This window comes from Cheilinus undulatus, linkage group 8 (genome assembly GCF_018320785.1).
Source record: "Cheilinus undulatus linkage group 8, ASM1832078v1, whole genome shotgun sequence".
Taxonomy (NCBI): domain Eukaryota; kingdom Metazoa; phylum Chordata; class Actinopteri; order Labriformes; family Labridae; genus Cheilinus; species Cheilinus undulatus.
In genome coordinates, this window is record NC_054872.1 from 10,728,204 (window position 1) to 10,753,619 (window position 25,416).

At 39.5% G+C, this 25,416-nt stretch overlaps 1 protein-coding gene across 1 annotated transcript in view; it reads left to right on the forward strand.

Moving 5' to 3' along the window:
• LOC121513486 (proprotein convertase subtilisin/kexin type 4-like) overlaps nucleotides 1-25,416 on the forward strand; it is a 152,926-nt gene that overhangs the window by 109,319 nt on the left and 18,191 nt on the right. The window contains exon 13 of the mRNA XM_041793273.1: nucleotides 12,699-12,822. Within this exon, the coding sequence (XP_041649207.1) occupies nucleotides 12,699-12,822 (124 nt within the window). The remainder of the gene's footprint in view (nucleotides 1-12,698; nucleotides 12,823-25,416) is intronic.

A 25,416-nucleotide genomic window follows, 5' to 3' on the forward strand; every position in this document is an offset into this window, starting at 1 on the left:
GTGTCTAGATTAATCTAGAGTAACTACAGGATTGCAGTGAGATTAATCTAGATTAATCTAGCTGCCCGTTGTCTCTGATTCTGTTTGTGATTTTCATGGACAGGATCTCGCGGTGCAGCCCCACCCGGCTGCGCCTCAAGATCAGGAGGGTTTCCAGTTCGGGGACCTCAGAATTCCATCTTTCCTTTTTGCAGATGATGTTGTTCTGCTGCATCAGCTGACTTTAGGACATTGTATGTCTGTTATGATTTTGTCGTTTCATTTAGCGGTGAGTGAGTGTGGCAGACAACAAACAGAGCGCTTTTTTTGGCAACTATATTGACTATAATCCACTTAATTTACCACTGCAGTGTAATGCATTCACATCATCACTTTGCAAGCCGTGTCCACGCAAGGATCTGTGTGTATTCTCTGTTTAAAAGCTATATCCTAACTGTGACTACAGAGATTGCTGATGAATAAATGTGTTAATGCTAACAGCCCTAGATAAAACAAAAACTTTCCTCATTGGATACCACAGCAGGATAGAAATGTATACAGGCACTCTCTTACTAAGGGTAAAAGACCATTAAAGTAAGTGTAATGCAGCAGTAACTCAACAAACACCAACGCTCCTTTCCACCCTGACTGCCTCCATACTGCTTGTCCACAGAGAGTGAGTGTGCACTCATGTATGTGTGTTAGAGTGTACCAACATGTGTAGCCCCTGTGCTGCAATGCCATTATATTTCTACAGCATCAGTCAAACAAGTCAAAGTCAGCTTTAAACTTCGAGTCCTCTAGGAATCAAAGACGTCTCTGCTCAAAGACAGCTGCCGCTGTGTTATACACCCACTCACACAAATGACCATCCATGCCGGCCTTCACTGATGGATCATATATGTATTTACCATCCTGACGCTTCCACTGGAGCCCCTGTTGCTCTCTTTACAGACTGAAACAAACTAAGATGACAAAGGAGTGATCAGCTGGTCATGAAGAAACTTTGGAGTCTGATATGTGGACGAGGCTGGAAGCTAGAAAAGCTTGACAGATGCAGAAAATAATAAAATTCTGTGATTTAATTCAAAAGTCAACATCTCCTACAGTATATTCTACACCCTATACATAAAGTAAAATATTTCATGCCTGGTTCAAGTGTGTTGGCCTTGCAGCTTTACAGTTCATTAAAATCAAAGTCAAGTATCCTGATAATGAATAAATAAAGTAGAATATTAAATAAGACCAATCCAAAAAGTGTCTTTATAAATCAGTTATGTCAGACTTCTGAAAAATGTTAATTTATGTATGATATATAATTTATATGAAATCACTGTGCTGCATCAGCAATGTGGTTTAGCATGGAGGCAATCAGTCTGTGGCACTGCTGAGGTGTTATGAAGCCCAGGTTACTTTGATAGCAGTCTTCAGCTCAACTATTGTTGGCTCTGCTGTCTCTCATCTACTTCTTGACAATACTCCTCTACACATTTCAGTTTGAGATGTATCTGTAACGAAATGATGCATTTTGTGTGCACTAAATTATTTTAGGAGGAGCGTCATGATGCTGTGATCCTGGTATCTGAGCATGCAGACAAAGTCAGTCTTCCTGTCTTTGTTCTTCTGGTTTTACTATACTCTTGTGAGGCCTGGATGCTCTCTTTGGTGCATTTTTCGGAATTGTTGGCAAGACTGTGTTTCGACTGCTGATGTGCTCAGGAGAAAGGGGATAGGAAGGGTTAGCTGCTTGATATGGGAACTGCAACTGCGCTTTTACGGGCACCTCTCATTCTTTCCAGAGCCTGATCCAGCTCACTGCGTACTGGGTGCCCAGGATCCAGTGGGCTGGTCCAGATGCTGGGGGCGCTGGTTTATATTGTGGAGGGGTCAGCTGGGAATATACCTAGAGAGAGACGGGGCACTGGCCTACAGTACAGAACCAAGGTTGACACAACAAACCACCAAACCGGCATATGCTCCCATGCCTGACCTAGTCTGATTAGTTTTCTTTTGACATTTTGACATTAATATGTTTTGAGATCTTTTATCTTTAAGAATACCTAAATACATCTTTATTCTTTGCACAGAGTCTCTATTAATTTTCCTTGTCCTATAGGTAGGTAGGTAGGTTGGTAGGTAGGTAGGTAGGTAGTTAGACAGATGGATAGACATAGATGAAAGACAGACACAATGTTGGTCACTGCAGAGTATAGTATATAGTAAACCCTGCTATTCTAGAAGATCGTTGCAAGTCCCCACATTAAAATTGTCATTGATTGGAGGTTTAGATACTTTGAATACATGTCCTCTAAATTGGGCATCATGTACACTGTTGGCTATATTTCAATAGAAATGAATGCTTAATATAAGTCTGTAGATTTGTGCATTTGTATACAGACACTATTGTGTGTGGGTTAGTAAGTCAGTTTCATCAACTGTGTTTTATGGAAAGCGCTTAAATCCATGCCTATCCATATTTACTGGCCGTTAAACTTGTGCAATCCTGTTTTTATAATCTCAAAAATAAAATCAGTCCTAAATTTTAAAGACACAGAAACACTTTTATGTGATTTATATCCTCACGCCTAGATTATTGTAGCAGCCTTTTTACTTGCCTGAGCCAAAAAAAGATATTTACCACCTGCAGCTGGTTGAAAACTCAGCAGCCAGGCTTTTAACTAAAACTAGCAGATTTGAGCACATCACTCCTATTTTATCTCTCTACACTGGCTCCCTGTGTGTTTGAGGATTGATTTTGAAATTTTACTGATGACTTTTAAAGCTCTCAATGGCTTGGCTGCTCTCTACGTTTTAGATCTTTTAACCCCTTTTAACCCCTTAACACCCTGAGATCCTCAGGAAAGGGTCTCTTAGCTGTCCCAGGGGCACAGCTTAAACCTAAAGGGGACAGGGCTTTTTCAGTCAGGGCCCCAGAGCTCAGGAACTCCCTGCCTGAGGAAATCAGATCAGCTGAGTTGACATACTTTTATTAAAGAGCATTTCCTGATTTTACTTGAGTTTTAACTGCTCTTTTTTACCTGAGTTTATTTGAGATTAACATTTTGATCTTTATACTTGTACCCACTTTTCTGCCTGGTTTTACTGGTGTTTTATTTATGTTGTAATTTCTGTTGCTTGTAAAGCACTTCTGTTTTGAAAAGTGCTCTCTAAATAAAGATTATAATTATATTATTATTATTATTATTAATATTATAATTATTAAATGTTATTTGGAGCAAGTTTAGAGATGAAATGTGCCATGAATTCCTTTTCAAGACCTCAAATTAATATTTCCAACCTAATAGACATGTTACAAACTGGAAAAGCCTTTATTCAAGAAAAAACACTTCAGTTATTTTGTTTTGTTCATTTTCACATTGCAGCACTGCATGATGTCTAATCTAGTAGACGCTTCTGAAACCAATCATGACTATTGAAAGCCTAAATGAATAAATCCACATCATCCCAAGAAGTAAAGATAAACAAAACATTTAAAAATCTTCCTCTGTTATGTAATAATTAATGCATGAAAGTGGTAAAGGTAAATGTTTTGCAAAAAAAATAGACAGATCGTATTACATAAACTTCTGCCTCCTTTGCTATGGCAATGTTGTTCAACCCTGTCAGAGGAAAAATGAATGGTTTCCGCTCCCTCTCTTTCTTTCTGTAAGTTAGCGCAGTTAGTCAGAATAAAACAAGTTATGACTAATCACTTTGGAATGAAACCTGGTTTCACAGCTTTTTTCACTGTTTCTGAGCTTAAGGTCAGGCGAATAGAAATAAGGAAAATCAGATGAAGGGGCAGAAAGTCTGGATCAAAAAAACAGGCTGCCTATACATAAGAAAGTATAAACAAAAGAATTACAGGATGAGGTATACAGGGAAACTACAGACAGGCAACATGGGGAAGGAAACCCTGCACAGGTAATCAGGGTATTACAGGTGTGGGTAATCAGGGGAGGCATTTTTACTGAAGTTTTTGATGTATTATAATAAAGTGCAAAGGATTTACGGTGAAGTAATGTGTTTTCTTCATGATGAATACAGACATGAGGCCATCATCTGTGTGCAAAATGAAGAAGATACAGCAATAGAAATGGGTAACACTTTCAATGCCCCCTCTCTATTATATTATTGAAAATTATTATAACACACCTATAAGGCTGTATAACCATAGTAATAAGCATTCATGACTATTTATGATGCCTTATAACAGTAAGCATAACTGATCATAATGTGATTATAACCAGATACAACAGCCAGTAACAAACAAAATCAATGACAATAATACTAAAGAAAAGCAAGAACTTTCAGTGTGTAACTTGACAGGTTTTGATGGTAAAGTGTGTTATTTTGAAAGATAATGGGCCACACTCACATCTGCTGCTGAGGAAAAAATGTCCATGAAACACACACCTTTTAGAGAGTCTAAAAATCACCCACAGTTTTCTTTACTGTTTTTTTTTTTTTTTTTTTTTTTTTTTTGTAGCTGTGAATAAAAACTAAAAAAAAGTCTGACAAACATTTGAGTGCTGGACAGGATAAAATTTCTTAATTATGCACTCATGAATGACATAATTAAATGTTTTTGATCATGTTTTTCATACTTTTTACCAGTTTAACACTTTTATAGAAATAAATATGTTCAAATACCTGACTTAAATATAGCCAAGTACTACATTAAACATGCAGTATTTGATATTAACAACCAAATATTAAATTCTGAATGTAAATTCAGCAATTAAAGAAGTTTTTACATTTGACACTATTTTGAAATAATTCTAAGAACAATCTTTACAGACAGGCATTTAAATCTGTTAAAATGATGTTTCATTATTTAAAGCAGCAGGTGTTCGAATTAATGTATGTTTGATTTAAATCATACTTTCATACCCCACCCTATCAATTTAACTGTTTAAACTCATCTGGAATGCATCCATTTCTCATTACAGCATGATGCATGTCATTTCTGAGCAAAGCACTGTCAGAACCTCTAATAACATCCAGTCAAAGTTGTTGTGTCCACCACTGGTTCTAAGAATACAATTAAATCTTCATCTTTCTTATAGTTTAGAACTACTGTAGTATTTCAAAGTTGGGCAATTGGTTAGTAAGGTTAAATTCAATTGTACATTACTGACATTTTCCTTCTTCTCTTCACACTCCAGCGTGCCTTCTGTGTTTGCACACTGCTCTGCAGTCGTATGCACTAACAAAGACATAAAAGGGGCATTTTTACATGCTAATCAGAAGAAATATGCACATACTTTAAACTTGTAAGCGCCTGGCATTAATGAATTTAAGAACACAGGTGCGAACAGCTCAGCAGTTTAAGAATGTGTCATGAATCCCATGCAGGTTTTGCTTAGAAACTTTCTCAAGAACAAATTTAAGAAAAATCTTAAGATATTGGTGATTTTCCAATTTTTTTTTTTTTTTACTTTAATTTAACCAGGATAACCTCATTGAGATTAAAAGTCTTCATGCATTAGAATATGCCGGTGTTTTAGTCTACACAAAGACAAGGAAGAACACAATCATACAAAAAAACAGTGATGAATCTTAGAGACAAGGCGTGCTTCTTCAAAACCTCACCATAGTCCAACACTTTCATAAAAGTTGCACCATCCAGTCTCTTTTTGGACTCAAAAGAAAGGCAGGATTTAATCCTGTCAGTCTTAGCCTTTATACCAGCTGCTAACGTGTGACCCAATGCTTGTTTCAACATCTGACTGCAGTTTACACAAGTTTCTTGGTGATCTCAGACATAATGTCTAACATATCAATCATTTCAGGTAAATGATCAAAATAAAAGAACATGTTCTGATAGTGCATGCAGTAAACACACAACCACAGCTCAAGTTTGGTAGACTGGCTGTCAAAGCCTTGGTAGCTGCTGCAGTAGAAACAAACTCACGTACATATTTTCACCACGCTGTACCAGATGCACACTCACAACAACACACTCTCACTCACTCTGGCCCAAGGTGGATTTCTAGAGGTGCATATATTTGCATATATCTGCATGTTTAATGAGTTTGGGGAGATCAAGCGATCCGTGCGGCCCTTTGTGGGTATTATTTTGTGTGTGTGCGTATGTTGTGTGTGTATGTTGTGTATGTGTTGTGGGGAGTGGAGGGGTGGGGGGGACTCCATGTAAATATCACCCACTGTGTGTTGGCACCCGTCACAGATGGTCGGGGGCGAGGGCACCCTGTGGGCACAGGATACCTATTTCTGTTTGTCTCTGTGCTTTGTGTGAGTCTGTGAGGCATCATGAGTGTGACTCTGGGTGTACGCACACACTCCTTCATGTGTGTTTGTGTGCGTGTGTGTAGTTTACACTGTAGGTGTTTGTTTGTGCCGTTTTCTCTGTGAACTTAAGAGAGTTTTTGATGAGGTTTGTCTCTGTGTTGCTGGATTCAGTCGTGTAATTGTGTTTGTTTGTGTGTTTGTGTGAGTCTGCACTGTGATTCTCTAAGTTTTACCTCTGAATGTGCCTACATGTGTTTTGAATTGACTAATTACTTTTGCAGTCATGTGTTGATGATTTACCATTTTTGTGCTGGTGCAGTAGCGTGTGTTTGTTTAGTTGTTTGTCTCTAAGCCTGCTGAAGTGTGTGTGTATGAGTAGGTGGGTGTGTGTGTCTCCCAGCATGCAGTGTGGCTGTGATGGCCCTGTTTTGGATGATTGATGTGTTGGAGGGAGCAGCGAGGAGCTCAGGTTGGGCCAGAGCCTCAGTCTGACACACTGCTGCTTCCCTGCTGCTTTACATATGTAGACGCAGCAAGACTCCCCCCCCTCCTCACCCCCCCACCCCCCCATCTGACTCTGGCTCCCGCTCTAACGCAGCCAACACTCACCGGTTCCTTTTAAGGGCTTTACTTTGAAGCTTCTGTTTATTTTAGAACAATAAATGGAGTGGAGTGCATTATAGCAACTTCATGTTGATCATTTCAGCCTTAATAGCCTTTAAGTACATTCACAGTCAGAGGAGAGGGGGAGAGTTAATTTCTTCAACTAAAACTAGGACTAAAAATAGTAGTCAACTACCTTTTTTCCTGTGGGAAAGACAAGACCAAGACTAGCTAAAAATAGATCTTTGGTGATAAAATAAAACTACCATTAGTCAAAGGTAAAACAATGGTTTTTATTTTGAATAGAAGTCTAGGTTGCGGTAGTGCAAAATTTGAGGAAAGTGAAGTTGTTAAGAGATAGTTTGAAAATACAAAATGAACACTGAGTGTACCTCAATAAAAAATATGAAATAGCATACAGATTTTAATCAACTTCCAACTCAGAATTTGAACCAATCCAGTTGAAGGGCCCATACCTGCATGCTTGCACATGCTTCTTTTTCACAACGTCACACTTTTGGTTGGACGGTTCATTTAATTATATCTGAGGATGAAAAATGAAAGCTTCATGAAATTTGATTTAAAAAATAAAGTGTCTAATCCCGTAACAGATGCCATTTAGAAGCCTTCTCAACTTGTTGGGCATTACGACCCATCTCCATCTCTTTATGAAATATGGCAACCCAAATTTTTGAAAAATATCTAAAACACAAATGTATTTAATAAACTAGAAAAGCACTCAAAGAGCGCAGACCTGCGCCATTAGCCCTATCCCCCAATAGTGAAGAATCCTTTAAAAACATTCCTGGATCCAGACGGTGATCCAGATCACTCCCAAAGTCTAATTGGCTGATTACTCCCTCTCCGGTGGGGTGGAGACATGGTGAGGCAAAGTACTGGCTTCACTACATGTGGACTGTCACGGCGGAAGCACCCATGGTCTCACCGTACGACTGAAAGTCATGGCAGAGGGTAAATATTCCTCTATTCCTCCCAGCATTGTGAGTATTCTCGCTACAATTCACTGTCTTTCTCTCTGTTAGGCTTCGACTCGTCTCCTCGACCAGGCATGCGTCTTTCAAAGTCTATGAACTCCAAGACTTTGAATAGAAACACACCAAAAACGTACTGCTGGGATTGAAGTTAGTCATGTCTGCCATCTCCTGTTGTAAAGTGGTAACAGCATAGACCTCCGCCATTAGCCCTATCTCCCATTAGTAAAGAATCATTTAAAAAATTCTTGGATCCAGATGGTGATCCGGATCACTCCTAAAATGTAATCAGTTCTTCCTTATGCCATTTCTGACGTTTCCTGAAAATCTCATGAAAATCCGTCATTGACTTTTTGAGTTATGTTGTTAACAAATGAACAAAGAAACAAAGAAACAAACAAACAAACCCCCCCATCACTTAACATAATTTAGACTGTAGATGGTAAAAAAACATGAATGAGCAAGGAGACAGGACAAAACTAACATATTTAAAAGCACAAAAGTTTCCAGAGCTAGCAGTGAAATTCTCTAGAAGTCTCTCTAGTATGATAATAGTATTGCCAGTACATTTACAATTTACATTATTTATCATACATTGTATGTAGAGCATTTTGGCCTATGATAATACTGTAAAATGCAATGGATGGCTCTTGTTTTCACATGGAGGCTTTAATTTTGAAATGTTCAACTTTCCCAATGGTGACATGATTTCTTTATCCTCAAGTATTTCAGTAAATGAAGAAAACAAAATAACAGAATTGAAAATACAAAAATTGGAAACTTTTTTTTTTTATGTTATTTGTTTTTCTGTTTTTGCAACGAAAATGAAAAGTGGAAAAACGGCTGTTTTTTCCATTTCACCTATATGCCCTAAAACATTGATAATCAACTGGAGACCCGGAGGCCACATCAGGCCCCCCACAGCTTCCCATCCAGCCCCAGAGAATTCATACATTCAAAAAATTTGAGAGGGCGAAAAAAAGGTATGTTATAGTTCAACTTTTCTTTCTTTAAGTCTAAAGAAAACCTTCTACCTTGCAGCTTATCAGACAAGAAGCACACTATTTCTTTAATTTGATCTGGTAATCACATACTTATTATTGTTATCTTGATTACAGTTGTAGTTTTTTGCATAGTTTTGCACAGTAGACTCTTGAGAGTACAATCACCCTCCTCTGACAGTCTTCACAGATCTTCAGCCAGCATGTGTTTTTGGCCAATCACAACACAGCATATTAGCATCAAACTCAGCGATAGACATCAGGGGGCTCCAAAAATATGTACAGTCCCCTCCAAAATTGTGGGAATGGTTGACCCAGTTCCTTTATATTTGCTTTAGAATAAAACGTTTGAGTTTGACATCAGAAGATGAATATGAGACAAGAGATCAACATTTCCGCTTTTACTTCCAGGTATTTACATCTTGATCTGATACACCACTGTGAAGATATTATTATTAGTTTGAACCTCCCCATTTTTCATGTGAGCAAAAGTATTGGAACGTGGGACTGACAGGTGTGTTTTGTTGCCCAGGTATGTCCAATGACATTGATTATTCACAATAAATAGTCCTGAATGTCTACACTCAGTTTCAGACTTAGGTTTTGCCTCCGCAGACTGCATTTATAGTTGAGAGGTGTAACCAAACATGAAAACCAGAGAGCTGTCTATGAGTGATAAACAAGCAACTGTGAAGCTGTGAGAAGATGGAAAATCAATCCGAGCCATCACACAAACATTGGCCATGGCCAGTACAACCATTTGGAATGTCCTGAAGAGGAATGAAACCACTGATGTACTCAGTAACAGACATCGAACAGGTAGACTAAGGAAAACAGCAGCTGTTGATGACAGAAACATTGTGAGAGCTGTAAAGAAAAACCCTAAAACAACTGTTAGTGACATCAGCAACAACCTCCAGAGGGCAGGAGTGAAGGTATCACCATCTACTGTTTACAGATGCCTTCATGAACCTGTCATAGAATAAGCATGTCCTGGTTTTTGAACCAGTAAAGCCACCAGTCACGTCTCTTTTTGTTGTTCTTAACCAGTTCTGCAAAAATGTTTTACTCCCAATATTTCTTTTTCGATACATTTTGCATAGCAGATGCCTTTATTATGTCTCTTTGTATCTTTATGTATTATAGTCTCTCTCAATGATGTTTTTCCATGTTTTTCTTATAGGCTACTGATCCTCATCCTTTATGTTTTCTCTCTGTGTCTTCCTTTCTCACCTTTACCATCTCTTTGTAAACTCCTAGCTCTTCTCAGGTTCATCCTCTATCGCTGGGTCTCACTTTCCCCTTCCTGACACTCACCCATTTCGATATCCTTCCATCTCTTTTCCATCACTAATCCTCTCACCTCTCTTATTTCTCTCTGTAGTTTCTGTCTCTGGCTTTGAAATCCTTCCCCTCTCCCCTCTGTTCCTCTGCTTCTGCTAATCCTTTCATTTCTTTGTCTCTCTTTTGTCTAAAAGCCAGATTAATTTCTCCTTCCTTTATGTCCTTTCTTCTCCGCTTGCAGCTCTCATACTTTGCAGATCCACTTTTGAATGTTATGGCTTTAAAAAAATATTTATGGATTTCTTAGCCCCTTCGGTCAGATGGATGAATATATGTTTAGAAAATTAACTTCAGCCTAATTAGAAGCATTTGACTTGTGAAGTATCCAAGCGACATTTTGGTTGCAGCTCTTCAGAGCCATGTTGACCCAAGTAGAAAAGCATGCTGGGAAGCTGGCAGGCATGAGAGGCATATCGATCCACCTGTAGCATCCAGCTGTTTGTTTACCAACAACAAATCAATGCAGCGCTCGGCTGGGGGCCGCCATCGCTGGCCTCTGGCCTGCTTGGAGCTCTCACACATATAGAAAACACAAACACAGAGGCTGGGCAGCAGATCTGCAGAGGATGAAAGTTTTCATGGAGTTGAGTCTGCCTTTAACCTGGACTACCTGAGAGTTTTAGTACAATGTGATGTTCACATCCATAAGTCAAGAATCCTAAAACTCGAGGCTCGATTTCACAGAAAATTAGTCAGGCAGCATGCTTTGACCTTTCAGGAGGTGCGTGACTAGAAACCCCTGAATGGATGGAAACATTTATAACATTATGACATTTATGATTGAATACAATAAAATACTTTCGAAAGCAATTAATCCATGGTAGCATGAATCTGAATATGAGGGAGTAACAAGCTTTATGCTATAAAGGAGGAGGCTGGGGTGGAGGAGCTTAAGGTTTGCCAGCAGCAGAAGCAGAGTGGTGCATCAGCATTAATGCAAGCAGGGATAGTGACAGGTACGTCAAATTTAAATGGAATGCTGTGCTGAGAGAAGGAGCTGTGATTGGCTACGGGAGCCGGGGGTGATAATTGGGATCAGAAGGCCATCATCTGATCACGGATTGGCATATGACTACCATGTCCTGCACTAACGCTAGGCTTAAAGGGGACACATTTTACCCTTTTAAGACACATTCATATTGGTCTCAGAGGTCCCCAACATACCTGTGAAGTTTGATGCTGAAAAAACACTCTAGTATAGAATTTTTGCATGTCTAAAAAGCTCTCTGTTTCAGCTCTCCTCAGAATGAGCCATTTCTATGTCTGTGGCTTTAAATGTTAATGAGCTGTCTGACTCCGCCCCTCTTAGGGAATGGATGTGGCTCTCCTGATGTTACAGACACTTTTATCTAAAGTTAAGGACCTTACTTGGATTCAAATCATCAATCTCCCAGACCTAAGTCAGAAGGGTAACCCACTGAGCTATCAGCATCTCAGCCAGTAGCTGAGAGGAAGATCAGGAGAGGAGGACGGAACTTTCTTCAAAGCGTGGAGGGCCAATCTGGGGGCAGGTGCTTACGCCCCACATGTCATCATGAGGGGAAAATCTGAATCTTGTTTCGCACACATTTTCTGAAAGGTGAAGAAAGAGATGATAGGAGGGAATGGATTTTTTCTGGAATTTGAGGGGATTGTGGGCAGTCCAGGGGTAAATATTTTTGTTAGAAAAACCTGAAAAAGGGATTTTTGCATATGTCCCCTTTAATTTATAGTATCTTCAGTCATTGTACAGTTAAGTTAATGATGCATTGTTATACAAATTCCAAAGGCACACCTCGACTTGCCTTGATTTGTTAAAGCAAACAGTTATTACCCACGCCGATGAAATCGGCAGGGGGTTATGTAAAGGGTTCCGTATCTTTGTTTGTTTGTTTGTTTGTATGTGTACAAGATAACTCGAGAACGGAAAGTCGGATCTTCACCAAACTTTCAGGGAATATTGGGATAGTGACAGGGAAGAATCGATTAGATTTTGGTGATGATCTGCGCACCCATTTGGTTTTTGTTGGACTTCGAATTTTGAACACCAATCAATGGGAGCGTGAGTTCCTCGGTGGCGCTGCTTAGGCGTGGGTCTGCCACCTCAGACAGCCATTCTAGTTTGCCTTTTTGAGGTTGTGGCAATGTACTGAACAAAATGTAAGAAATTGATAGTCAATCAATCACTAACCAATCTCTACACCTCTGATACATGCATCTATATCCTCATTTTACCTAAACTTAAAATAAAAATCAACAGGGTAAGACAGCTCTTATACTGTCAAAAAGGAGCAGACTGTATTGTGAATGGAATCACGAAGAATCTTTTACCTGAGGTAGCTCAATGTTCTCTGTTGGGGAAAGAACAATTTTCAACAGACTTCATTTGACTGTATGATGTCTAGAAACCCTTGCTTTTTCCTCTGTTTCATGTGGATTAAGACTGAACTAGTAAATGTGCATAACTGATGCTACAACATGTAAGAAGGAAGTTTTACACATGACCTTCTGCTGAAAAAATCCTCTCTGATGTGTTTGTTTCCAGGTGACTGACCATAAAGGCTCATCGTGGACCTGTAGTAGGCCTCAGGATGAGGAGGCGTCAGGAGCCGTGCTCAATGTTACACTCATCCTGTATGGCACCTACCACCCAAAGAGGAGTGTGCATGGTAAGTGATAGTGTCAGTCACTTGCACTTACTTAGATTGTTACTCCACAATACTCTGCGAAAGGGCTACGCAGCAATGCAGCTTTTATGCCAGTTCCCGGTCCTGCTGGCACATTTCCTGCTGCTAGCAGTTAGGCCACTGAAAGATATGGATGAGGAAATGCACATCTTATGCATCTAATTTTATCTATATCGCCATCGGCAGCCATTTACCTAAACCCAGAGTGAAATGCTTGCAGACATAGTCAGAGACCAGCAGTCACCAGTGTTACCCAGTTCACAGGCTTCGTGTTTTGTATTATATTAGACATTTTAAGGAGGTGCATGTCAACTACATGCACCAGCCTCTGCAAGATTCAGGGCCGCAAGGACTTGAGGCATATGCTGTGGTTTGTATTTGAGTTATAAATCAAGCTTATCACAAGTCAAATAAATTTGGTCAAGTACTTAATAGACAAAACTGAAAGTGTCTGTCCTGATTGTTTCCAAGTTTTCAACAATTGCAGTCCAAATAGTTGTTAAAGCTAAATTCCAACCACCACCTGCCACCTCTGCGTCTACGGCCAAGGCAGCAGAGTCAGAAGTCACTGACCACAGGGACTGTGATGTGTAATTACAATGTGGCCTCTGGCTGCCCCTCCCCAGTCCCACCCCCTCCTCAGTGGTGTGTGTCATTCTCCTGATTGCCCACCACCTCCACACATACACACCTTATTAGCCACACCAGCAGCAGCCATAGCGGCGTCCTCTGTGTCCCTGTCGGAAGTTTAAGGGTTGTGAAAATCACTGATGCATACTGGGAGAGAGACACTGAACCAGACTTTCCTGTTGATCTCTGTCAACAGGAGTTCCAGCAAGAAAAAAGGTCCTGGCATTGACTTTTGAAAGATGGTCTGGACAAGCCAACCACCAGAAAAATGAACTGTTTGAGCCATGAACTTTTATCACTATTTGTCTTAAAAGTCCTGATTTTTCTCCAGCTTGATAATAACTTAAATTCACATGGAGGCTGACAATAATGAGCCTCATTCACTAAAAACCTTTCAAAGATTCTTCTTTACCTTGTTGAGAAATTTTCTAAGCGACACCCTTGTTGAATTCATGGCACATTTTTAAACTGCTGAGTGTTTTGCTCCTGTGTTCTTAAACTGATGAAGGCCGAGTGGAAGAACCTGCACATCTTTCCCTGTTAGCATAGAGCAATGCTTGTTTTACGCCCATATAAGGGCATGAGTCTGCAGGGAAGTGTGCAAACACAGAAGGCACGTAAGTGTAAGAGGAGAAGTAAGATACCAGTAACATCGAAAAAAAAAAAATGTTAAAACAATCACAATACTTTGAAATACTTCATTAGTTCTAAAGTGGATATTGTGTTGCTCTAACCTCGCAAAGCAGATGGATACGCCCATTTCAGTGTTTCTCACTGGCAAATCCATCTTGCAAAGCTCACGTCTGAACCGTTTGGGCCTGTGGTTAGAAAGGGACAGGACCAGTCAGCGTCGAGGGGCAGTACTTTCGGGTGCAGCGGAGTCATGAAGTAAGCAAGCAGCAACAAGAGGCCGGTGCAATTATGGCAGAAGACATTAGCGTGGATGCTGCCAAAGTGTCAGTTTTATCAGAACTTGATGACATGTCTTTGTTAAAAGAAGAACAAAGAACTGCAGTGAGTTCTTTTCTTTTCAAAAACAACAAAGGTCGTGTACTAACATGTCTACAGTCACCATGGTTCGTGATATTCCTCAGTAGCTGTGCATACGCAGCTCGCTGGCGGCTACGTCACGTGCTTTGTTGCTCTGATTGGCCCATAAAAATGTGACAGACAGAACATTCATCCAATCACACTCCGAGTTTTTTTTTCAAAGCCTCTGCCCGTTCCCAAATGCTTAGTATTGAAGGTTTACCAGATGGATGTGCCATCTGGCGTGTCAGGTTAGTGTTGGTCAAGATGACACCAAAACAGTAAGAGGGGGGTCAGTTTTTTCAAAGTCAGTCTGATTTAATTAATGCTTTAAAGCCTATTGCATCATATTTGGTACATAATTTTATGAGACCTCCATTGAATCCACATGATCAATAAATTACTTCAAAACTTTTTGAATACAATCTGATTAATGTTAAAAACACCCTCCAGTGGATTATAAGTTCCCCAAAATGCCTAATGTGTCAAATGTGATCAAAAATAAATATATGTGAAATTTTATGGCAGTTTTTCTTGGTTTTGGATTTCTGTAGAAGGTTACATAAACATTTCAGTTCCAAAAAATGAGAATTTTCTAGCTATTATTTGTTATTAGGCTTTAAAGGGTTCAAATGTACATTTATTCTAAAACTGGATGCTTTAAGATGATGGTTCATGACCAAAAGAAATGCACACATGCTGATGTACACATAAATGTGCATATAGATACATTTCTATTGTTTTAAAGAAGTGTCTCATGATAAAACTAAATACTCATGTGCTAAATTTATAGTCATAATTTAGAATTTTGCAGCTAAGACCAAACACTGCACATTGAAATTAATACATGACCATATTTAGATCTTTTTTTGCATATTATTTGATGATGAAAGTGTTGAATTGATAATAATGCAGTAAATGCACCTCTGTTAACAACAGAGTATCACATAGAGAGGAAGGTTCCACAGCACATCCCAAACACAGCAAAAACTGGAGTGTTGATATCTCAGGGTTTAATATGTCTAAGTTGATTTTTACTACTATAGCGTCATTTTCACTCTATTTTGAATGAAATAGAGTTCAGTGTTGGTGTTAATTGACAGTGTGGATCCACCAGTGTTAGTTCAACTCCGTAAAGAGTCAATTGATCCAAGCCCACTGTGATTTTAAATGTTGGGAACATGTGGCAAGTAATTAGTTAAAAAAAAATGTCTGCAAATATTTATATTTTCTTTTCAAACAAAAAAATGGCCAAATGTAAAATAAATGCTGACAGTAAGAAATGACTGGCATCAGTTCAGTAGATTTACTGGAATGATGCCAATAAACACAAATTTAAAGCTGCTTTTCAAAACTCATGAACACACAAAATAAAAGAAGTCTCAATGGAGAACTTTTAAGGTGTAGTAAGAGGACTTAACCATCTCTTCATTCTTCAGATGACAGAGGAGCTACAGATTTAATCTCAAATCGATCAAAATGATGCTTTTTAGCTTATATTATGATACTTTACAGAGCTCAGTCACTGCTTCACTCTCAGGTTTACCTGTAACACCTATGCTCCCCTGTCACACACCAACCTCTCCTGCTGCCCCCTCCTCCTCCACATGATGTAGATGTATATTCACCTGCGTCAGACCGTCTTCTATAGGGACTGCAGAGTCTCTGAACCTTTTGCAGCATCTAGATTGACTGTTTGTTTTTTAATTTGGAGTTTATTTACTGTTCCAGCCGATGGTTTCAGCCAAGAGGGAGCTTAGTGGGGAGGGTAAACTGACCTTAGGAGACGTGATCGGACCAGTCAACGTAAATAAATAAATGAATAACATATACCGGCCCCAAAGTGTGTCAACCATCCAGGACATTCCCGGTATGCCAGAATGCGGGTCCATCCCTGCTTCCAGAGTTGTCTGAGCATCTCTGTTGTAAACAATCCAGCATGGCCTGCCTTTGGCTGGGAGGCGGCTCTCTGCATTAGCGGTGTGCTCGGCCAGCTATTGGTCCGGGGTATTTAAGACTCTACAAACTCTGGGTAACTCAGTTCACATTGACAGGAGCAGATAACTTCAGTCTTATCTGGCATGATTTAAAATCTGAACCTGCCATTCAAAAGTTTCTGTTCTGTACCCATTTCTGCTTGCTTGACCTGCATCACAACGGCGCCGCTTCCTGATCTCCCAAACTACGGGGTGGGTTGACTTTGACAGCCCTAAATTTAACTCTATGTTAGTTCAATTAACACTGTCAATTCTGCTGTATATTTAACTTTATTATAGTTGTGTGACTTTACCTGAACAGCCTGGCTGGAGATCTATTCTCTTGGTGGTGTTGCTAATAAGGAAAGATCATATACATCTGTACAACTCCAGTACTTTTACTTCTATTTAAGTGAATACAGTAGTTGTGTACCTTTTTCACCTCTGGATGAATGTCAGAATCTTTTTAGAAACTGCGTAAAAGTACCCTTGCAAAGCAGATAGATACTCCCGTTTCCGTGTTTCTTACTGGCAAATCCATCTTGCAAAGCTCCCATCTGAACCGTGTGGGCCTGCGGTTAGAAAGTGACAGGACCAGTCAGCGTCAAGGGGCAGTATTTTTGGACGTGGCAGAGTTGTGATGTAAGCAAGCAGCAACAAGAGGCCGGTGCAATTATGGCGGAAGAGATTAGCGTGGATGCTGCTAAAGTGTAAGTTTTATCAGAACTTGAGGACATTTCTTTGTTAAAAGAAAAACAAAGGACAGCAGTGAATTTTTTCTTTTCTAAAACGGTAGGGGCGCAGGCGCAGCTTGTTAGCGGCTATGTCACGTGTTTTGTTGCTCTGATTGGCCTGTAAAGATGTGACATACAGAACGTTCATCCAGTCACCCTCCAAGTTTTTTTCAAAGCCTTTGCCCTTTCCCAAACTCCGTCCTTGCAAGGTTTCCCAGATGGATGTGTGTTTCACACATCCATCTGGTGTGCCAGGTTAGCGTTAAAGGGTTCCAGATTAATTTCTTCTTAAGAACAGTTGGTGAATGAGGTCCCAAAGTTCTCCAGCTAATAAAAGCTGTAAAACCAAAAAATGCAATGTAAATTTCACCTGAGGACCAGCGGACCCTCCCCATGTGAGTATTTATGCTTGCGGGTGTGGGTGTGTGTGTGTGTGTGTAGTGTGTCTTGCTCCGTTGCTCTCTCATCTCTTTCTGTCAAGATGCTGATCTCTCTGTTGAGAAATCAATGGCTCTCCCCCTCCTCCTCCTCCCTCTCGCTCCATCCATCCATGTACCCCTCTCCATGCTCCTGGATGTAACCCAAGTTCAAGCTGTTAGTCAATCTGCTGTCCACACACACACACACACACACACACCCACACCGCTCGTTCACAGGTTCTTACAGTGTTGCTGCTATTTCTCAATCGTTTCCCCACTGATGACATTCTGTTGTAGCTTCCAGACCCGAACCTTACCCGAGTCATGTGCCTGTTGCTGCATGTAAAGAAAAAGAACCCATTCTTTTCTGAAAGACACACGTCTGTCATGAGATTATTGTTTTTTAACCATGTTTAATTTTTGTTCAGTCTTTAGATATAGTTAAATTAACTAAGTGACCAAAAGTGTGTAGACCTCTGACCATGCACAATATATGATATAAAAATTGAAATTATGTAGTCTTATAATTGATCTTTAAGTCCCTCTAGTAGACCCTTTCCACAAGAATTTTAAACTTGGCTAGAGTGTTTCTTTCCACATCATTCATATTAGTGAGGTCAACAGTGGCACGTTATTAGAGTCATAGTCAGAAATAGTATGATTATCAATTCCTGGGAGGGAAGTTTTGCAAATTTTGGGGGATTTACCTCATCTTGAAATTATTTCATGTTGTGTTTTGGTCTCTTCCCTTTTTAAAGAAAGAAACCCATCAATTTATAGGTTTTGTTTTGAGCAGACATTGGGACATTATGCTTTTGAAACAGGAAGGTGCCTTTTTAAAACAACTGCCACAAAGTAAGAAGAACGGCGTTATCTGATATTCATCCATCAATACATTATCTAGACCGCTGATCCCATTTGGGGTCACGGCACTGGAGCCATCTCAGCTCCCTTTGGGTGAAAGGTGGGTTACACCTTGGACTGATCACCAGTCAATCCCAGGGCTGACATGCAGGGACTAAAAACCAGGCACACTCACACCTATGGGCAATTTAGATTCTCCAATTAACCTAACTATTGAGTTTTTGGTCTATGGGTGGAGGCTGGAGCACCCAGAGAGAACCCGCATGTACACTCCACACAGAAAAGCCTTCCCTGACTGGGATTGATCAGGAATGTGGGGCAACGCCACGGTGCCACTGTGCACCGTCTGAAAATATACTTATTTTTAAGAAATGCATAACGATTTTAGTTTGAAATGTCAGTTTAATCACAAGCCGTAACAAAACCGCTCCAGACAAACGGTACTTAAATTCTGCACAAAAGTACAACTGCATATTTTATCTTTTAGGCCATATTCTGCACTCATCATTTGATTATATTTTGGAGTCCCTGCCTTCTACAGCTGAGTAGCAGATGCAGTAAAGATACAATATATTTTGACAGATTTACCACAGTGTGGGTAAATATGATGGATTTTGAAAGACAATGAAAACGAATTAAATTATAGTCTCATTTTAGTCTTTTTGGTTAAAAAAACGAAGTTTTCTTTTTGTCATAAAAGATCTACGTTTAGGTAGTCTTAAAGCATTTGCACACAGTGTTGTTTTTTATGACCATAATTTTTTCTGAAAAGATTCAAATTTGTTTGCATTTTTTCTCATCCGGCTGCTCCCTCCTTGCTTGCTCACTCACCTCCATTCCTCTCTCTCTCCCTCACCTTTAAACGCCATGATTTGCCTGTGTATTATGTAGACATGAAACATGGAACATAACTGATAGTGTGCCAAAGACTGTACTCACAGCAAGGTAACAGAGACTGAATTGAAAAAGTCGCTCTCTACCTCTCCAACTTGGCATCACGCTATGACGTACGAGCTGGTGCCGTATGAAGCTCTCTGTCGGGATGGATGGATCCAGTTAGATTTTAAGGTGTCAAAGAGCAACAGGATCATTTTCACTGCAATTTCTCTTCACAGTACGGAACAATTTGCAACATTCTAAGAATTTCCGCAGCTAACACAAAAAACACATTGGACTCAGTGTGCAGGGTACAAGGGTACAAGGGTACTTTTTTTAACGTTTGGATTAAAGATCGGGAAATACGCATCTGTGCAAAGACCTTAATTCCCATCTTTCTTGTGTAAAAAGGTAGTCAATTAACATAACTGTAGTGGCGAAATTAACACTGACAAAAACAGTCGTTCTTTCTTTTTCTAACACTTTGTGTTTAAACACTTTTGACTTTAATATACTGGCACATGATTGATTCAAGAAACTGCAGTTTTCCTCAAACATAAAGGCTTTCTTTCAATTGACAGTAAAAGACAGAGTGTTTGGGGGAGGGCAGGTCTTTTAAAAAAATTCTTGCTAGGTGATTGGACAAACGCTCCATCTGTCACATTCATGATGGGCCAATCAGAGCAATAAGACAAAATGAGGTAGTAGGCATGCACAGCTCTGTGAGTAACCAAAGCTTGACAGGCGAGGGCTGTCGTAGTGTATGAACAGTGGAGCATGTTGGTAGACAAAACTCATACGGAGGCATTCAGGAGAAGAGCAAAAACATCTTCTCTGCTTTCAGTGGGTCTTTTTGCTGTTGTTTAAATAAAGAAATGTAGCCCAGTTCTGGTAAAACTGCCACGATACAGAAGCAACATCCAAGCTTTTCAGCCAGTGTAGAGCTGAAACCTTCTCGTAACTATCAAACTCATGCTGAAGCAGGTCAGGAAGAGAGCGAAAACATCTGTTGCTGTTCCTTGCTCTTTGTTTGATAAATAAATGTGGTCCAGTTCTGATAGTACTGCCAGTATACTATAGCTAGATTAGAGCTAAATGCTACACCACACCCCTCTGTTCTCCTCAGATAACACCGGTTGGTTAGGTCCATTCTCATACTGGGCACAATCATCTCAGATTGGAGCTTTATGAGATTGATCTGTCTGATGACGGACATGGAGTCTGGCCAATCCATCTGCTTTGCAAGGTTATTTAAAGGAAACCTTTGTGCAGATGTGATTTGTAACTCTCAGTCAGATCTGTAGGTATAGTCAGCTGCATATAAAGGACACACACTGGGAAGTTTACAATGCCATTCAGTGGATTCGTTTACCAACATTATTATTCGAGAAATGGCTATAAATCAGCAGCCAACTTTGATTTTCTCTGTCAACATCTAACACTTCCCATCTCTGTTTAATGCCAGTTATCCGGCCGATACCTCACAGAGCTCACTCTGCAGTGTGTAGGATGAAGCCACAGCTTCAGCCCAGGCGTCCTTTGTGAAACAGCCTCGTCTCCGTGTATCTGTGTGGTTTCCTCCGCCTGTGTACGTGTGCTTGCCCCTGTGTGTGTTTGTTTGGTGGCTGTGCGGCAAGTGAAGGTAAATTGCTGTGATTATGTGGCAGTAATTGAACAGGGATGGTGTGTTTAATTGAGTTGTTGTTTCCTGATGTTTCTCTGTAGTAGCAGGAGCTGCTGCGCTGACAGGTGCCTCGTCTCGCCTCGCCTCGCTGGGAGTTTTTTTTAAATATATATATATATATCGTCACGTAGGCTTTGTTGTGTCTTTTTTAGCTGCTTTTCTATGTGTTTTGGCTTAATGGTGTTTGTTTGGCTGAAGGATGTGTGTGGGTTTTTCTGTTTCAGCAGGTAGAGGGAAGTTTGGATTGTGATGTGCACTGGAAGCTCTGTAAGGATTTATACATTAACTTTATAGATGTTTAGCTCTGAATTAATGTGTTTTTAAGTGGCTGTAAATGTGTGAGAAACTCATTTATCCTTGTGTGTTTTTTAACATGTTTGTGAGCAGTTACACAAAGTGGATGTTGATGTTTTACATGCATGTACACTGCATCATAATCTGTTTTACATGCATTTATATTTGTGTGGATGTGGCTGTATCTGATCTGCATCCTGGCCTCTATGGCCCAAATCAAATGGCAGGAAACATCAATTCCTGCTTCCTCCTCCCCACCTTCTCCTCTCTCTCTCTCTCTCTCTCTCTCTCTCTCTCTCCTTGTATGATTCCTCCTCTTTTCTTTCTCCCCATCTCCTCCTCTTCCGTCTCCTCCTTCTAGGTGCCTTGCTCACAGGGACATTGTGATTGCATCCCTCCTCTGAGCAATAGTGATCCACACGGCTCAGTGTGGGCATCTTTAAGTGTATCTATGTGTGCTTTTGGTGACTGGTTGGTGATCTGAGCAGCCCGGTGCTGCGTATTGTACGTTGCAATTCACGGGCGACATCTCCAGATGAATGCCTCCATTCACAATTACAGCCTCTCCATTAGCTGCAGCTCTCTCCGCCTTGTTGTTGTCTTTTCTTCTTCTCTGCAAAAAAAAAAAAAGAAAAAGAAAAAAAGCAATTAAATGAGGACAAAAAACAAGCTGGAACACAAACTCTGTACCTGGAAACAGAGAAAAAAACAGCAAGGGAAGGTGGGAGTGTTTGTATGCGGGATACCTTCAATGCAAATATGCACTCTCTCGATTTGCACATTGAAGCATGGGCACAACCTCCTTAAAGACACTCACAGAACTTCTTAGAGACATATTTAAGAGCGTCTGATTACATTTCATCTTTACAAGGATTACAATCCTTGTGAATCCTAGTAAAAACAGAAAGTTTAGGAATGTGGTGTTTCTGTTTTTGATGCAGTGAGCCTAACTTTAAAAAACTTTGATTAATGGTGGAGTTAAACATGATGTTACCAATAGGAGTTATTCTACCAATTTCTTTTTACTTGTGTTTGACAGAGTAGTGTCTAACTAAACAATATTTTGGAACATAACGGCCTCGTTTATTCAAAACAAACTAATAAATTAGACAGGTTGTATAAAACGTGTTTGATTTGTGTCAGCCCTGCGATTGACTGGTGACCAGTCCAGGGTGTACCCCACCTCTTGCCCGATGACAGCTGGGATAGTCTTTCATGGGTGCAACCCACATACTCGGTTCTGCTGCTCATCTCACAAATGCATGTTCCTTACAAATGTGGCACCATTTAAAGGGGTAATAAACAGGCTTTCCAACAGTATAAGATTTATTGTCAAGAAGCATTGTTACAGCAAAGAAACAAACACAAACACAAATTTCCTCACTTTTTGTGCTAGGTTTAGTATTCCTATTTACTCTATCTTGGACCATGACAAGTTGATAACTCCTAAATAAGAGCTGTTTTATTTTGTGACGTCAAAAACACCCTTTGAGTAAAAAAAATGGTGAAATGCTTCCACCAAAGTAATGCAAATTCACTCAGTCAATCAATCAATCCATCCATCCGTCCATCCATGCAGGTCTAGACTGTACTCTCTGTTGTGGCCTATTGAAATAGACCAGTGTTAATCATTAATATTATAATGAAAACTATACAATTATAATACTACAGACCAGTATTAATCACCATCAGTATAGTACTAGCAGTATTTAGCCGTGTTACTGTGGTGACAAAAACCTTTCCTATAAAAAGAGCAGTAATGTTGAGCAGATCAGACTCGTGTTGACAGCTCTCTGCTGAAACTTGGCTGAGGTTGGAAAGGGCCAGAAGGAGGGGTAAGGGTGGAGAAAAACAGGAAGAGGAGAGGGACAAGAGAAACAACAAAGCAACAAACAAAAGAAAAATTTATGGCAGTTGTGGCCATAAATTTAACCCCCATTTTTAGGGAATTGGTATAACTTTATTAATAATTGTAGCAAAAATTAGCAGTAACAGCTGTGATTGATAGAAAAACAGAATAATTCAGCATTGTTATTAGCTGCTAGGATGGTAATTAAAATACTGCAGTTGTAAAAATGATAAGTATGAAGAATTTGGTGCAGAGTAATGAGGAATGTTGCAAATAAGATTATATTAAAGTCTAAGATATCATCTTCATAAGTCACAAAAAGTAATAAAAATAACATCTGCTGTAAAAAAAATGTAATGAAAAATATATATTTGAAGCACTTTATGGTCAATATCCCTGTCTCATTAATATTTACTAAAGTTTCTTAATGTATAAGCTTTATCTAGAGCTCAAGAAGACTTTTGTATCTTAACTTTTACACCGTCTGTGGCCCAGAATGCTTCACCATACCTCAAATCAGAGGAGAATTCTCAGTCCCAGATGGGGTGGGCAGATAAAAATGGGATTACCGATTATTATGAAAATGACCAAAGTAGACACTACAGTGAGGATGGTGTCAGTCAGTTACATTCTGCATGCTACAGCAATTTACTACTTTAGTCTTTAGTCATAAGGAGGGAATGTAAATCTCAGGTAGTTCGGTGAAACTCACATACCTACAGTTAAGTTACTGCAGTAATTGTAGAAATATGTAAGAAATACAGTATTAAATTGTTCTAGCTAGTCCATAACTTGGGACATCTAAAGCTGATAACTCCGAACTCATGGCCATTCGGTCGAGAGCAGGGGTCAACAACTACATTTTTCCTTGATAGGCACTTTTGAGGCCGAACTTTTAAATCAACTAAACATCTAATTAACATATTTTTGATTCAATACTTTCTTTTGACTGTAAGGCTTTTTTTTGCCAATAACAGCAAGATCCAGCCCTAAACCCAAGCCAACCACAAGGGGGCAAATGAGATATTTTAGCTGAATATTTCTGTGGCTGTCAATTTCACAATTACAACTTAAACATATGATTTTAACTTTATGTATTATTTGACTTTTTCTATATATAATTTTGACATTTTATCTTATTTCTTGACCTTTTAGATTCACAGTTGTAAATTTGAAGTCATATTTTGACCTTTTTATACTTGGAATTTTTAAATTTGAAGTCATATTTAGTTTTTTAAACTCATGATTTTGAATTTTATCTCAAATTTTTACTTTTTTAACTCATGATTTTGAATATTATCTCATATTGTGACCTTTAAAACTCAAGATTTGTAATTTGTCTCTTATATTTGCCTTTCAAAATCATTGTTTTGTCTTTTTTATTGTCTTTTTTTACTGTTTTGACCTTTTGAACTAAGAAATTTGACTTTATAATCACAAACTGATGATTTTTTCATTGTTTATTTAATCTCAAAATCATGTATCATTACCGCTATTTTTTTTTTTTTCCCATAATGTATTACTGGTGAAATTGTGGTTGATTAGGCTCTCAGGTAAGACCTAAGTTCAGAATCCAGGCCCTGCTGTGATTGAGTTTGACAGCTCTGTCCTAAACATCAAAAACTGCCAGATGGATTCACCCATTTACGTTTTTCTCAAAGCACCGGTCCGAACTGTTTGGGCCCAGTTAAAAATGTAACAGGACCAATCAGCAGGCAGTACTGTCGGGCATGGCAGAGCCATGACGTAAGCAAGCAGCCACAAGAGGCCGGTGCCTTTATGGTAGAAGAGATCAGCATGGATGCTGCTAAGGCATCAGTTTTATCAGAACTTGACGACATTCGTTTGTTAAAAGAACAAAGAACAGCAGTGAGGTGTTTTCTTTTCAAAAACGACAAAGTCGTGTACTGACATGTCTACAGTCGCCATGGTTCGCGTTATGCAGCTCTCTATGGAGTTTACTCCTCGTTAGTGGCTACGTCACGTGTTTTGTTGCTCTGATTGGCCCGTAAAGATGTGACAGACAGAACGTTCATCCATCTATGGAAGGTTTACGGATGGGTGTGTTTCGCACATCCATCTGGCGCGCCAGGTCAATGTTTTGACCTTTTTATACTTACAATTCAAAATCTAAACTCATATCTTGACATTTAAACCCATGATTTTGAATTTTATCTCAATTTTTGACATTTTTATCTCGTGATTTTGAATATTATCTCAT